Source organism: Pipra filicauda, unplaced genomic scaffold, assembly GCF_003945595.2.
Source record: "Pipra filicauda isolate LSUMZ 115617 unplaced genomic scaffold, ASM394559v2 scaffold44_size3831614_pilon, whole genome shotgun sequence".
In the NCBI taxonomy this organism is placed as follows: domain Eukaryota; kingdom Metazoa; phylum Chordata; class Aves; order Passeriformes; family Pipridae; genus Pipra; species Pipra filicauda.
The window spans coordinates 728386-744789 of record NW_024104587.1 but is presented as its reverse complement, the minus strand read 5'-3'; the positions used below and the strand labels follow the sequence as shown (position 1 = coordinate 744789).

The 16404-nt window shown below is 41.3% G+C and overlaps 1 protein-coding gene across 2 annotated transcripts in view; it reads left to right on the top strand.

Moving 5' to 3' along the window:
* The window catches only part of AGBL1 (AGBL carboxypeptidase 1), a 248225-nt gene that overhangs the window by 157070 nt on the left and 74751 nt on the right, over positions 1–16404 (top strand). For both annotated transcript variants that reach the window (XM_039385924.1, XM_039385923.1), the window contains exon 20: positions 6732–6892. In XM_039385924.1, coding sequence (XP_039241858.1) covers positions 6732–6892 — 161 coding nt within the window. The remainder of the gene's footprint in view (positions 1–6731; positions 6893–16404) is intronic.

The window sequence follows — 16404 nt, the reverse complement described above, 5'->3', positions numbered from 1 at the left end:
ACACTTTAGCCCCACCTCACACTTAATCTCCAGATACCTTAGGCTATAACCTGCCTGTGACTTGTTCCAGGTTCCACAGTGTTCAGATAGCAGTAAAAAGTATGTATGTGAGAGAAAGTAATGGATAGACTACTGATAAATTTTCAAGGCACCATCAGATAGGGTGATACTCGTTAGGCTGTTGCAAATGCTGGGAGCATGGTGAAGAAAGGTACTTTCTTGAAAAAAGCACTTGACTGTCTCCAATACCATGTAATTGCTTTTCTGAATTCCTACATGACTTGAACAGTTCCCTAGTTCTGTTTTGTGTCCGCCAAGAGCATGGCTTGAGTATCCTGGTGCAGCATTTGTTTTCCTTTAGGAATTAGCATGCTGGGGTGTATGTGAGTGTTATTATTATTTAAAATAATGGCATTGCCTATGGTTTGTGTTAGCTCTAATGTCAAATGCTTGCTCTCTGTACTGTCGCTTCCAAGAGATTCTTCCAAGAGATGGTGTAGGCATCCTTCTCCTCCTCAAAACTGTCTGTAGTCCTTAGATTGGAACTTGAGATTCTCCTGATCCTGTCACTGAGAAGCAGTGCAAATTCATACAAAGTGCACAGTTCTGGTGTGGCATATCATTCACAGAGCCTCTTCAGTTCTGTTTGAAAAGACACTGTGAGATAAGGTGAAAGATTGCTCAGTGTCTGCAACGAGAGGGATAAGCTGTTGGTGCTAGTCCAGGTCCATCCAGGAACTAAAAATAGGTCCCTAGTGTGTCACACGGTAATGAATGAGACAGAAAACCAATGCACTGCTCAATTTTATTGAAAAGCAAGAACTCTGCAAAGCATAGCACCTGCCTACATGGTTTGTCTGCGTAGGGTGAAAAGTACCTCGTTTCTCATTCTCTTTTTGTTCCCAACATGACCACCTTTCACGATTATGGCCCATGTGGAAAAAAAAAAAAAGTATTGTGCTGTTCAACAAACAGACTGTCAAAGCTGGGCTTTCTAGTGCCCTGTACCACTTTCAGTCTCGTACACCAGTTCAGACCAGGTTTAACAGCATGGCCATGGAAGTATTCCCTGTCCAACTAGTACCTCTGTGTGCGTGTTCAGTCTTTGAGGAGGTGGGAAGCTAAATCCACCCCTGCAGTTCTGGGTAGTTTGTAAATTGTTGATATAAAACATGAGGTAACAGTGTGTGGGGTAGAGTGGCCAAGCAAAGTAGTGAGCTCAGGTGCAACACTAGTATAATTTGGCTCTTTCGACATATGATGAACCTCTCATGTGCTGAGTCATTTATTGGAGCTGATTAAGGAAGGGAGAAAGGATGCTGGGGGAGGAGCAGAGAAGCAGGAGAAATTGGGGAGGGAGAACAGAGAGAAAGGAAGCAACTGTGGAAACACTGTGAGGGAAAGGTGTGGAGATAGAAATGTTGGACAAATAATTTGTCAGTGAAAAGAAGGAGAAAACCTTTCCCTACAGTAGACCTGGAGAATTCATAATCTAAATAACTGTTTTTCTGGAGAACTTGGTAACAAGTTTTTCTTTGTTAAATCCCCAGTTCTCCTATGAGCAGTTTTTTCCGGACACTTTCTCCAGCAGATTGGAGGAAGTAGGTATTTCATCTTCCCATTTGCTCCATTCCTTAAACAGTGTTGCCTGTGACATACACATCTGTGACAGCCCATTTGAATGATTAAAACAACAATCACTTCTGGGCTTCTGTACTGTCGAAGTTTGCTCAGCCAAAACACCAACTGAGCTAAGCAAAAGTTTTGTGAGGGGATTCAAAGTGAGCTGGGCCTTTTTTCCTCACCATATGGCCAGAGTACCAGATGTAATGAGGACAGACATTCAGAGCAAGGCACGCCTCTCCAAGGGTGTAAAGATGGTCAAGGTTTCCATTAGCTTTCTTCTTGCTATCTTTCCTCTGTATCAGCATCCACTGACCTTAACAACCCTTCTTTCTTTCTCATCCTTTTATCTCTCCTGTCCTTTTATCTTCTGTGTCTAACTCCAGTCCCTCTCATCTTTCTTTCTAGAAATTCCTGCTAGCCTATTTTTTTTCCTTGCATCTTCAGCCTTTTCTGCTCACTTAATCTTCTTGGAATGTTTTGGTCCAAATACCCATCCACATCCCCTCCACTTCATCTCTTTTGCATGCTGTACCTGCTGCTTAGGGATCTCTGGGGCATGAGAAAACCTGGCTTATTCCCTGCTGTCCTAGTTGTCTAAATAACCACTTTTCCAGCAGGTGTCTGCATATTTTCCTTCACAGGGGTTGAAAGGACAGTAACCTTCAGGGCTGGCTCAACTAAAATTAAGGCTGCAGACACTAGGCACCAAATGGTTCATTCATCTCCCTGGTTTGTCCTCTAGAGCCTGCAAATGCTTTTGATTAGTATTCTGAAGGAGAGCTCACTGATGGAATTAGTGAGAAACCAGACTGTCAATTTATTTATACCCAGCCTTAGGGCATAAGCATTGTGCATGTGTAAAGCTATTGAGATGCAGAGAATATTCTGTAAGCGTGTATGTATATGTGTTGACTGGAAGTGAGTTTGCAGGGAAAAGCTCTTGCCCCAAGGACTGAACAGTGACCTAAGGTGGGAGAGCAACTGAAGTGGCCATGCTGAATGCCAAAAATCCCTTTTAGGAAACAATTGATCCCTCTGAAATTTTCTCTTTACTTGTATTTATTCGTATCTTCCAGTTCTAATTTTATTGTATCCCTCATTCCCCTTGTGGATAAATGTCTAATTTAACTCCTGGAGTCTTTCCACCTTCTTCAACAATATCTGTGTTATAGAATTAATGCTGCCTTTGGCTGATGGAGTATTTAAAGAATATGAGTAATGAATAACAAAGTTTTTCCATTTCATTGTCAATTAGCCTGGGAAGTATTTTGAGGACAAGCTGAGAAATATTGGAAACATTTAGTTGTGGATATTTATTTGATGCATCAGCACTGCATATGAACAAACTGTTTTTCCAATACAATTTGATCAATTTTGTTTAGGAAAATTTGCATTGACAGTGTTGTGGCCAAATGATAAGCCTCTTTTTCCTCCTTTTTTTCCTGCTCCCCTGTTTTGTATTACGGACAGTGCCAATTAAAAGATACAGGTGAGCATCCTACTGTCCCAGCAGTTACACTAGCAACAGTTTTGTCAGAAAAGGCACAAAATAAATTTGTTTAACTGGACCAAGTCCTGATTTATTACCTGATTGACCGTGTTGCCTACCTCTGAAATTTGTTGCTTGCAATGAAAAATAAATACATCTCAAACTTGGACTGTTATTAGGCATCACCTCCTGCCCATTCTGTCCATTGCTGTATGAAAATGTGAAAAGAGATTAAGAAAAGTTGTTCAGCTCCATTATTCTCTATAATAGCCAGGAAACAATTAACCTGTTATCCCTTAACATGATGTCTGCAAAAGATTATTGCATGACAGGGCCCAAGGGACCAATTTGTATTTTGCAGCGGAACGCGATGCATCAAGCTGATGCTGGTCCAGGCTGCTACTTTGATGTAACAGAGAGCAAAACCTGTGTGGAAATGTGAGCTGGTAGTCAAAGTAGGATGGCTTAGTTAGCGTGTTTCTGAGGCTGGACTAAGGACTGATAAGCTGGTCTGCAGCTTTCTGGTGCAGGGATGTTTCCTACTTCAGAATTTGTTTAGATTCTGTTGGCATGGGAGATTTTGCACTATGCTCCGCTGCTCACACAGATGTGACCAAAGGAGGAGAGAGAGCTGTAAAGCATCGTGCTAGAGAGAAAGATGGGGTCACTGAGAATCCAGGCTGGCAGGACACACTGCAGGGGAGGTCAGGCAGGCTGTCAGGCAGAGCAACTTCCTCCTGTACAACTGTGGCAAACTGACCGTGTGCTGGCACTACCTGTAAAACCGAGACAGCTTTGCTGTCATGGAAGATTTGCTTCCTACCAACTTCTTAACCAAACCAAAGTGCACCACTTCTACCCTTCTCTTCTTCTTTCTTGTCTTTATTATAGAATATTTTCATAACTCTGAGTTATGAACTCTAAGCACAGTCTCAAAATTTTTACAAGTTTTTGTGCTATGTGACTACAAGGGAAATGCCTGGAGATCGGGATTCCCTTTCAGCAATGCAAATGGGACTGATTATTAACCACTACACCAGCTTCCAACATTGCTGACAGATGCCATCAGTATAGTTAGTTCAATATGTCATCTCTGTCTACATCTTCAGTCTAATGGTAGTCATGCTCTTCACTTCCAGCTCCATCCTCTGCTGAGAACGGAGGAGGGACGAAGGAGAGGGAGAGAACGATGTGAGTTAAAATAAAATGAAACTCTGTCTGTGTTTGAAGTGCATAAAATATGTTAACAGGTAATCCTCTAGCTGAGTTTCCAGCTGTTACTCCTGAGCTCTTTGGTATCAAAGCAATATGGGTCCATCATACAGCAGCTAACTACAGTGCATGAGCAATTACTGAGGCTTCTGAGGTGTATTACAGTTTTATTATTATTATTTCTCTGCTCATAGTTTCTTAAGGCCTCTTCATATCCTGAATAAAGCTCTGGGGAGTCATAAAGCCACAGGCTGAGTTTTAGCACAGTTACTATTCAAGTCTCCTGGATTGATGGCTACTTAGTATGTTACCTTACTCTTGGAAGCAAGACCCTGAGATGAACCCCAGGGAAAGCCTCAAGATGTTCTTTGTATTTTCTGCCCCTGAGAAAATAACACTCTTGCTGTGGAAATGACATATTTTCACTCAGAATTGTCACCACTTCTGCCTGCTGATTGTAACTCTGCCACACTAAAACATTTAAAGTAAAATAATAAAGCATTTAGGAATCTATGCAGAGCTGCTGAGCATTCTCGTTGTTTTGTGTTAATGACCCTCAGTTTCTATAAGCTTCTCCCTCTGTTTTCTTCTTATTATTAATTATTGCTACATTATACCCGGATCTTGCTGGGCAAAGCTTGCACTGAAGGTAAATAGGAAGAGAGAAGAAATGATATCAGATATTTGCTCACCATGATAAAACAGTGAAGAGAGTGTTCTGAGAGTAAAACTCAGTTTTCCTGAGGCCCTAGACCCTGTCTAGCACTGTGGCTATGTTTTCTCAGATTATCTATGTGCTCTTCTGTGCAGGTCCTGCACTTCACTAGTTGTGCTGCCACTCAGTACATGCTGAAGCTTTGGATTATGTTCATCATAACTAGGGATTCATGCTTCACTCACGGGGCCTCAGAAAAGAAACTGAATTACAATATCATTTCCATAGGAAAATTTATTTGTGATCACAGAAGGTGTTTGTTATGCCAGGTGATATTTGCATATGCTGGACTTGCTAGAGGTGAAGTAATGGTGGTGCTGTCCAAGTAGTTTGTGTCCTCTAACAAAAGCTTTGCAAGAGGACTGCAGAAGCTTATGTGAGAAATCACTTCTTTCTTCCATCCACCTGTCTGATTTTGATATAAGAAATAATCTTTCAGCTATTCAGAGCTCTTCAGACCCAAAGGTCCCAAAGCATTTTATAAATACAACAACTTCATTAAAAAAAAAAAATCAACATATGATTTCTCAGTCCCCCAGTCATGGATTACTGGACATGTACTGCTTCACTACCCACGAGGTGTTCACTAGCAAATATCTAGCAGAGAGTCAAGTGCAGGCTGTGCTGGCAGGGAGCTCACACCGTGCACAAGGCTGGGGCCAGGACTTTATGTGGACTGCCGAGAGTTGCTAAGGAAACAGCCTGGGAATGGAGCTGGAACTCTCACAGGAGGTTGGCTGCAGAGATGTTTTGTGCTGCAAAAACACACAGGACTGATACTGGCAGAGACAGCAATTGATCCAGCCCCTGATGTGTTAGCGTTAAGGAGTGCATGTGATGCAACCATAAAAGCTAAAGAAGAGGGATTTTACAGTGTTAGTTTCTTTTTGGTATATCTGATCCTTGTTTGTCTCCTGCCCTTCTCTCAGCAGATGCATGAAACTGCCATTGATTACACTGACTTACTCCAATGCAGGCCCTTGGTGTAAAGATCTTTGCTAGAGCTTTATTTTTTTAATTAGTGAAAAGACAAACACAGACTGTTCATAATCAGCAAGAATCCACAGCTTGGAAGATTCCTTTCTTGAAAGATGATGTTGATAATCCAAACCCTGTTTGTGCCATCAGCTTTTAACAGACTGAGAAATTCCTTAGAGGCGTTTGTTATTTTGCAATTACTTTGCAATTGATTTCTTAAAAAACAATTCATAACTTGTTAAAGATCTCTTCCTCCCTTTTCTCCCCTTGCCCAGTTTGCTTTTCCATCTTTGCCACTGCCCAGTGTTTAGAATCTATTTTTTTTCCCCACTGCTTAGGGAGATGACTTGTCTACAAAGAGAAAGAAAAACTGAGTCCTAAGGATTTGTAAAAGTGGATTTACAGTTGTGTTCTTCTGGGTCCCAAATCTAGCTCTTAAAAGGACTTCTTTTGCAAATGTAGTTGAAGTATTTAAACTACTTGCCTCTGTTTCCCCATTTGTAAAACACAGGCTATTTTAGCTTCTGGAGACCAAGTGCTGTCATTAACTTACATTCTCTAGGGGAAATTTCTATCTGAAGGAATCACAAAGGAGCCCCTGGTTCAGAGAAGGAGGAAAACTAGGAGTTGTCCTGCAAAACAAGCCTGACCCTTTCCATGTACCTACAAAATGCACATTCAGCACTGAAACCTTCTGCCTCTCTCCATTAGGGCCTGCAGCTGGGAACGCAAGAGCTGGAGGAGATGGGAAGCAAGTTTTGCCTTGGGTTGCTGATTCTGCACCTCAAATCCCTGCCCTGCAGCAAGGAGGTGATGGCTCAGGCAGCACTCCTGCTAGATCTGGAGGAGGAAATAACAGACCGGGCACAAAGGTCAGTCCTAGTAGTATCTAGACAGTTTTCCTGTGGGGATGCACTTTGGGTTTAAATCTGCAGAAATGGACTTTCCTTATGGCTGAGATTTGCATCTTGCAAACTGCAGTGTATTGAGAGTAATCAGCAGTGAAGATGTAATTGACTCCCAAAGAAAGTACTAAAACAGTGGGTCCATGCCCTGCAGCCAACCTTGTCGAGAAAAACGGTGAAATAGAAGTACCTGGTTTCCATTTTCCAGTGATTTTCCATTTTTCTATCCAAACTGGTTACTGGAGGATGGGGATGGTACTGCCCCAGAAAAATGCCCAGCAGGAAACATTTTCCTGCTCGCTGGGGGGTCGGATGGGGTTCTGTCCACACAGATCCTTCATAGAGAGGATCTCTTATAAGGATGACATTTTTTTAAGTGCTGCAACATAGGGAGCAATTTTTGCAGACTATGAAAGGATTTTAATAACATGATTTAGAAACTCTAGGCCTCATTCTGCAAGACTAAGTATAATCTAGCTCTTTGAGGTAGCACAAGGAGGTCACCAGAGCCTCACAGCTTACTGCTGGTATATCATTACATCAATGGAAATTATACTCTGCTACTTCCTAGACTAGACCCACCAGTTTAAGAAGAATGAACTGTTTGTAGTTTAAAATTAGTTCTGTTTTCTTCTGGTGTTACCACAAAAGGGCACATTATCTTTGCATGCTTTCTACGCTCTCTGCTTCAGAAAATGAGTAGGTGTGAATGAAAATACCTACATTTTTATGTACATTTGCCAAAGTAGAGTCTTCAGTTATAACACAGATAAAATCTGGACAGTTACTTTGTGCAATTTTTTTCTTATGTGCTTTTCATGGTAAACAGTGGTGGCTTTAAACAGCTTGCAGACTACCCCTATTCCAGAAGTCTGCACTGTCCTGGCCCTAGGAAATCATATGCACAATGGATATTGAAGTTGAGGTAATGGCTCTTACTGTAGCTAATGTGAAAGTGTGTCCCAAAAAATGTCCTGCTGACATATCTAGAAAAAGATACAAATATGAGTGATTCTTACAAGAGCAGTATTCACCAATATCAAGAGAAAAGTACTAGTGTTGCTCAGCCTTGACAAAAATGCAAGCTTTATTTAGATGTTAGGGGTTTATTTTGTAAAAATCAAGCTGAAATTAAGCTGTGAGCTGTGTGAGGCATTGCACAGTGCTCATGTTAAATACATCTATTTCAAACTAATGTGTTTCCTATATATCTGTCTGTGAGTGCCCATCTCTGTAGTACTCTGGGTGACAGGTCAAGCTGTGGAACAAGAAGTTAATCTGGCACTGGATAAAGCTGACTCCCAGATGAAATATCTCATTGAAAAGGTACAGAGATCAAAATCTGTGGAGCCAGAGGTCTCTTCTGTTGTGAAATCCCTGCAGTTCATGTCCTGCATTTGTCTCTCTTTGCCCTCGTGTCTGGTGTGCGTGGCATTGACTTGGCATCTCAGCATCTCCTCCGACAGCAAACATTTTCACCTGTCAAGGTTCATAACTGTATGTGTCTTCTAATTTTCCTCCTCAGGCTCTCCCTGCTCTGGGTATGGTGCAGCCTTATTCTTTCACTGCTGCTGTGAAGGGGATGAAGGAGCAGGGTGGACCCTGCCTGCTTCCCTAGAATAAACTATTTGCTGTGCACTTTATATAGCTCTCTCAGAGTCAGTGGTCAGTAAATTGGAACGAGGTAATAGCTGTCAGGAAAGTGACTGGTCTAATGGAAGCATCCTGTGTGAATGGGGGATTTCTCACACCAGATCAGGTCCATTGTGTTCAGTGTACTGTCTCCAATGAGCCAAAAAAAGATGAAAGAAGCCCTTAGAAGACCTAACTAAACACAGTTTGATACACAGGCAAGAATGTCTTTCTGTCCCCACTTCACAGTCTCTCTTTCCCCTAAAGTGTCAACTACAAATGGAATCATTTACAAGCATGAGTGTGGTAACTCTTGGAATAAGTTCAGAGCAGAGGCAAAAGGGCAAAGTAACTGCATCTGAAAATAAGGGAGAGGAGCTGAACTTCCATCAGTGGGGCTGTACAGCTGTTGAGATAGCAAAGTATTTCTCTTAAATCCAGGAAATCCTTGGACATCATGAAGCTGGTCTAACAGCTCTATGTCACTGTTTTCAATGTGTCTGTATGGCAGCTGTCTCATGAACATGCCAAGTAGTGGAGAAAAGTACAAGATACAACATATACAGAATGTATATTAGAGCTACAATGTGTGACAGCAAGGAAGAGGGGTTAAATTGCCCCAGGTATTAGTTGATGTTTTAATTAACAACCTGTACTCCTGGCACATTGCATATTCACTCTCATGCTTATTCAGGCACTATCCACCTCATGTTGCACAAGACCTCCTTAGGGACTAAGTCGTTGCAGCTTTTCTTTTCACAAGGGATAGTTGAGTGTTTTTCTGCATCAAATAGCCCTTTTTCCACCAGCATTGAATAGGGTTGGTCTTATGGAGAACTCTGCCAAGGTCAAAGACCAAGTACGTGGAGAATTTTTGGGGCTTTGCAGCCACCTTCATAAAACAAAGCCAAGTGTCAAGTGCTCGTAAAAGCAATTTATTCTGCCCTCTCTCCGACTTTGCCTCACAAGACACGATTGTCATGCCCTAGGAAGAATTACTGATTTTGAGTTTCCAGCATCCCCCCATACCTTGCAGTTAATTCTGGCATTCAGAAGCTCTCTGCTGGGAAAATGAAATGCAGCTTGTACTTCGGACATCATGTTTTTTGATACTAGGTTTCGTGCCTCATTTGCTATAAAAGTAATTAAGTTTTAAGTCAATGCTGTCTAGGTAGCTTCACATTTGTCTTGACCACAAGGAGGATGGGAAGTGACTGTTCACATAAAGCAGGTGTGAGAGAGAGAGAAAGCAAGAGCAATCCTCCCTCTATAGGTATTCTGCCCTTCTTCCTCATGGTTTGAACTGATGGTACATTCCTTCATTTTCTTTTTTTCCTGCCCTCCAAGTTATGCTAGGAAATGTTTTGCATATACTGCAGCAATTGTAGCCATTTGTTCATGAGACATCTGTGTTGACACAGGCTTTTGTGCAGTCATTTTCTGCTGACTCAGATATTACTCATCTTGTGCATTTCTTCATTATTTCTTACCTTTCTTAAGCAGAGCCAAATCTCTCTCCAAGACAGATGGGGTGGAGATATGTCTAGCTTTGCTATTAATCAAAAGCAGAAGGCTTATTCATTGTTCTGGTCCTTTGTCCAGATGTAATCTTTTCATTTTCAATACACCGAACAGTTAGATTGGTCAGTGCATGGATGCAAATCCAAGAATTGACAAGGATTTGCAGATCATTTGGAACTGTGCTTGCTGTTCTTCTATACCACATTGATGCACTATCATGATCCTGGATAGTATTGAACTGCTGGATTTCACATCTTTCTCTGTAGTGCACCTTCCCCTGATTATGGCTGAGCAAGCAATTTCTCTCATCTTTTAAGCTGTGTGGCCAAAAAGTGATTCAGATCAAATTAAGGTGATTTTAAGGAGATGAAGGAAACAAAAAAGAGGGCAGTTCAAACTACAAAATAATGCAGATGGAGCAAAACGTACCTGCTTCATTTGGGACATCTTCAGTGCACCTTTGAATAGCAGAAATGTGGTGTTATATCTGCATGCAGTGATGGAAAACGGTTCCCTTGCCTGGTGGTTTGGGCCTTCCTATTCTTACAGGTGAACGTGTGTGTCATTCCTTAACGTTGTTTTGTTTTGACTGTACAAATTGAAACAAATTTCAGCTCAAGGGTTTAAGTGCAAAACTGTACTCAACCCTGCAAAATATCCCATCACCTCTCAATGCAGGATGTGGCTGCAGCATGCAGTCCTGTGAGGCAGATTGCACAGCTGGGCTCTGGGGAATCCTCTGACATATGACTGAAGGCGCAAGTGCTCTTTCATCATTTAGTAAATCTAATACCAGCAGGAGTTATTTGACCATTTTGATTCAGATTTCTATTTGACTGAAGTTTCATTTTTCCCTGAGTAAATATTTGGTGCATTTTTAACCTTGATCACCTGCAGACATCAAATACCTTGTGGCAGCTTTCAGAAGAGGAGGTTGTTTATTGATTCAATTTCTTCGCTTAGTCACAAATTTTATTGCTGGTGAAGGAATATGAAATTTCTAATGCTGTATGAGCATCTCTGGATGTGGTATTCCTGTATTTGGATGCTGAAGAGAAAAGTGCTGTGGGACTGCACTTACCTAAGTAAGCCAAACTACATGTCACTATGGTAGTGCAGAACACGGGGCAAAAAGGGTTTCTAATGCATTTGGTATAACACTTGTGAGAGCACAGTCCAACATTAATGCAGTGTGACAGGTGTGAGAGTCACTGAAGCTGGGCTTTGGAACAGTCTCATGTTGCTGTAACCATTTAGGATCGGTTCAGGAAATGCCTTAACTTTGACTGTTTGACTGTTTTCATAACAGTCTCCAGTGATTTTTCACACTGATGTTGCAAAAGAGTAGTACCTTCTCACCCTGCCAGGATCTGACCTAAAGAATTGCTGCCTCTGTTATCAAGAGGAAAAGATCTCAGATTTTGAGTTTGGATCTGTTGCAGGTTTTAGATTTTATTGTTGTTATATGCCCTGAGAATATTATTTTCTAAATAAAAATGTGAACCTTCTTCCACCTACCCCTTCATCCTTCTTATCCTGCAATTGTGCCTCTCTCCTTTGCTATTGTGGGAATACAAGCCCAGAGAATTCTTTGGAGGTTCAGCCAAGCAATACAGCCTATAATGAATATATTTGGTATTCAGGAGGCTTTCATGTAGCTGTTCACAGGTGAGCTGCTGGAATTCAGAAACTTTTCATTAACACTTTCTGGAGCTGTCCCCATTTTCCTCCTATTGACTTTTATTATTCTGAAATACTTTGTGAGCTGCACAGCTTCTGTTGACTGTTATCAAATGCCAGCCCCAGCTACGCCAGGCTGGATATAAGTATTCACGCTTACTTCAGAGGTAATTAATTTATCATTTCTTAGCTAATAATAGCAATTTAAATAGATGCAGAAAAGGAAGGAGAGGAAAAGAGCAAATGGAAGAGAAAGAGATCATAGAAGGAACTTCAAACATGCACAGAAGCACTGCTTGCTATTGTATCTGTCTGAGGTTATTCAAATTACTGTACTCGTACATATCTGACTGGACTACAGATAATGAACTTGTATATATCCAGCAGAACAAATGGGCTCTGCAATGCCCTTTCTGTGAGGCATATCACTATGGTGCTGTCTGGTATTAGACATTTTTGTATTGATTAGGAGCATCTGTATTTCTGTGCTGCAGTCCTTTTCCCTTAAGATCTAACTCAAAATACGAAAGCCATTGGGGCCCTTCGCATGCTGGGGTAGAAAAATAAAGATAAAGGCTATCAGGGGTCAAGAAGTTATTCCCATTTATGGAGTGTTTCCCAAAGGAATGCATTATGAAGGATGTACTCTTTCCTTTGAGATGGCCCTTATAGAGACCAGGATAGTGGTGATACCAGAATAGAATAGATGTTGTTTTTTATAAGATGATACAAAGGATGGTGGAAGGATCAGTTCTGTTTATACTGCTGGTCATTTTGAATGCAGGCAGAGGTGGGATTTCAGGTTGAACATGTCACAGGTCCAGTGCTGAAGAGGCAGGTTCAGAGGACCGTATATAGCCTTAGATAGACTATACACTGCAGCAGTAGCTGAACACTGGTTGCGTTAGATTTGGGGATTGGGCACAATAGCAGGAGGAGACAACTTTGTCAGTGCAACTCTACTGATGATCCCTGTCCTTTGTTTTCAGTTATTTGACATTATTAAGAGGATATGGATGAACAAGGTATAACTGTGGTTATAACTGGGAGTACTTGTGTCTTCAGGCTGTTGGGAACCATAGATAAACAATAAGGCTCTTTCAAGGATCTTGATTATTTACTATTTCTTTGGAGAATTTTTCCAGTTGGTGTTCCTAGAGTCCCAAAATAACCAGGCACTTGTGAAAACCAGAGAACAGTCATATCTTTCATACCAGTACATGCTACAGGACCTTCTTTCAGGCAGGAGAAGCAATGGAATGACTGAGTAGGATGGTAGTTAGAAATGCACTTCCAGCCCTTTAGAACAAAGCTCATTTTCCAGGAACTTGTGTATTTTTTCTCTGAGTTGTTCTCTTTATTGCAATTGTCACTTGAGGTGACCTCTAATTAATGTGTCCACAGCTCCCAACTGGGACTTTTGAGTAACGTGGTCATGTAGGTGAAAATTAAACTGGTTGAGGGTCAAAGCTGGCCCATGTTTTGGAGAGTTAATCATGTGACATAGAACACAGGAGCAAGAGACTTAGATCTGCATTATCTGTATTAAACACTTTACCATGTAGAGTTCTACCCTCTTGGATCCAACACAATGGCTCAGATGTCCAAGCATCACAGAATTTAGAAGCAAACCAAATTGAGTGGTCTGTGAGATGGCACAGAACAGAAAGTCTCACCCATCAGGTGCACCAGAGCCTCACAGTCCTGCACAGCAGGATGTGGTGGACACAGTAGTGCACACATTGCCACTGTCTAAAGTAGGCCTCCTGTCATCAGGGCTAGAAGGAGATGAATTCCCTGTAAAGCTACCACCGGGACCCAGTTTTTGACCAGATCAGAAGTTTGCACCTCTATAAGTTATTCAGACAATAAGAGCTAAGGAATCCCAAATGATTTTGGTGTAATGATGCTCATAGTCTCATTGTGTCCTCATCACTGCCTCCTTTCTTTGCAAGGGGAACAAGAGAGCAGAGATTTCTGCTTTTGAGGCAAATACTGTGCTGCAGGTCCTTTTGCTCTGGTGCCCAGCCTACAAATGAGAATCTGGCTAGGCCTCCTGTACTGTGGTGACAGTGTATGGCTGCTATCAAGGAGCATATCAAAGAACTTAGCAAGACAAATGAGAGACTAAATGGTTAAAAGGATAGAGAAGGCATAGAAATTCATAATTAAAGCTGTCAAGTTGCAGTAAAAGGAGCGCATAACCTGGAGGGAAAGCGGGTGGGCGAGCAAAGTGTCATATTTTCAGGTGAAAGTTGGCACTTGAACAGCATTTTAAAGTACTCCAAAGCCACCTCCACTGACACCTCAGCTGTATTGTATATTCTGTCAGAGGCTCCGGCTGTTCAGTGTATTGTGGCTGTGACTCACAGGCAGACTCTGCCTCTTGCTGCCTCGCTAGATATTGTACAGAGAGATGTGGCAGAGGTATTGTGTGAGACGTGAGATAAATACGTGCAGGCTGTTGTTCCAGGGCCCAGCACACACGTGTACCGGTGTGGATGAGTGCTTATGCACAGAGGAACAAATGTGAAAGGCAGTCCCTTGTAGCCTCTGGTAATTCATTGCATTCTCTCAGAAACCATATGGATTTATTAGGATGTGTATGTTAAATGTGATGTTGGCAAAAAGAGCTTGTGAGAATTCGACTGGTGATGAGACTAGAAGAATGTGAGGGGGAAGATGCACATGAAATTAATACTTAGCCTTTCATTTTTTGTCTGCAGAGCAGAAATGTACTTGAGCTAAAAATCCCAGATGAAATTCAAATGAATGTGGAGAAAGTTCTCTTTCAATACAAGATGGAGACCCATTCCTTTTTGGCCTTGGTCAGTCTGTAGCACTTAGCAATGCAGCACAGTTAAGGGATCTTCTCCAGGAGAAGTGCAGGTCAGGGCACTGCCACTTTCTCATCACTGTCACAGTGCAACGTGAGAAGTGTGGGACTGATTCCAGACTGGAACACTGCAGATGGACCTGTGATGTGTTTGAAGGACTCAGTGTGCCCGTGGGGCTGGAAATAGTGGTAAAGAAGTGGCAAAGGATGCAAAGAGGTATTGGCAGAATGCTATGGAAAATTGTGACTCTGAAAGAATTGGATTGAGATACAACGGCCAAAACAAGTGGGAAATCAACTCTGTTTCTTGTAAACTTTCCTTTCCCAAGGTAAAATTGTCACTTCCTTCTGTTCTTGTGTCTCTGGGAAGATGCTGAGGGTTCAGGCAGTTGCTGTCTGGACCATGAATGCTAAAGGAAGTCAACGTGCCAGGGCAAGGGCTGCTGTCAGAGCAGGAGGGAGAAAAAACAGTATAAGAGAAAAGAAAAAGCATTCCCTTTGTCTCTATTTGGGAATGTACTCTGCCCTGTTCCATCTTGCACTCCTGTTTCTATTTGTTCCTGAGAAAATGTGTGGGTTTTAACTGGAGTAAAATTTAAATTTCTGGAAGATCAAGTTTCATTTTTAGAGTAACAGTAGCATGCTTTATGTTTAGACTTTAAAATATATCCCTAACTATTTTAAAAATATGTAAACAGCAACTTTATCTATGGCACACTATTCAGCATTTAATCTGTAATAGCTTCCTTTTAAGTGTTAGCAGTTACTTACTACCTTAAATCCCTATTTCAACATGAGTTTGAGGATTTGGACTTGTAAGGTAGAATAAGCAATAGAAGTAGCTGAATGCCAGAAAAAGATTCTGCTATCAGGCCAGTATAATCAGAAATTAAGAATAAGGGGAAGAATAGAAAGCATCTGTTCTCTATTTCTCTGTCTAATCTATTTCTTCTGTCTAGTCTACCCAACAAGTTTTTACATCATGCTGTACTTCAGAATTTTTTCTGAAGATGCCATTTTATAGCATCCTCCAAAAGGTACCAGCATCTCATTAAAAGATAAAAGTCCTATTCAATTCAAAGAGAAAGCAAACACCCATTTCAAATAATAAAACTCTCTCTCATCTTCCATTGAACTGCAGGGGGCAGCCAAGAATTTGGGTAAAGTGTTGCTACCTGGATTTATCTTGTCAGGTTTTTCCTAGACTTAATAGTTATTTTTTGTGCTAGTGCACAACTTGTGTTTTCATTTATGAATAAGTGAATCACAAGTGAGGATCCAGTGTAGTGTTTTAATACAGTCAAGTGTCCCTTCTGACAGTGCTCAGCATTGGAGATTTCAAAGAGGGATACAATGAATTTCCATAGTGGACAATTACAGAATGCCCCCACGTCTGGGGGAATCACTTTCTATCTTCAGATAGTGATTTATTTATACCTGGGAACATGAGAATTTGTAGCCTTTTGGAATAATTAGAATAACAATAATTCTATCTAATGAAATGTTCCAGTGCTCTCATTTTCTATATGACTGCTTAATGCTTTCTGAATCTCACATTGCTCCTGGCTACACCCTGCTGTCTTGTGAGTTTTATAGATTAGCTGCATGTTGTGTGGAAAGACAAAATATTTCCTTTCATCAGCTGGTCTTTCACCTTTGTAAATGCACCTTTATCCTCTGCATAGAGAATAATTGGGAGTGCCCAAATTGCCAGGTATTCCATAAACAACTATCACCTTTCTTCTCATACATCTAGTCATGAAAGATGCCTACTTTTTTTAGTCTTCCTATATCTCTAAATATTTTTACC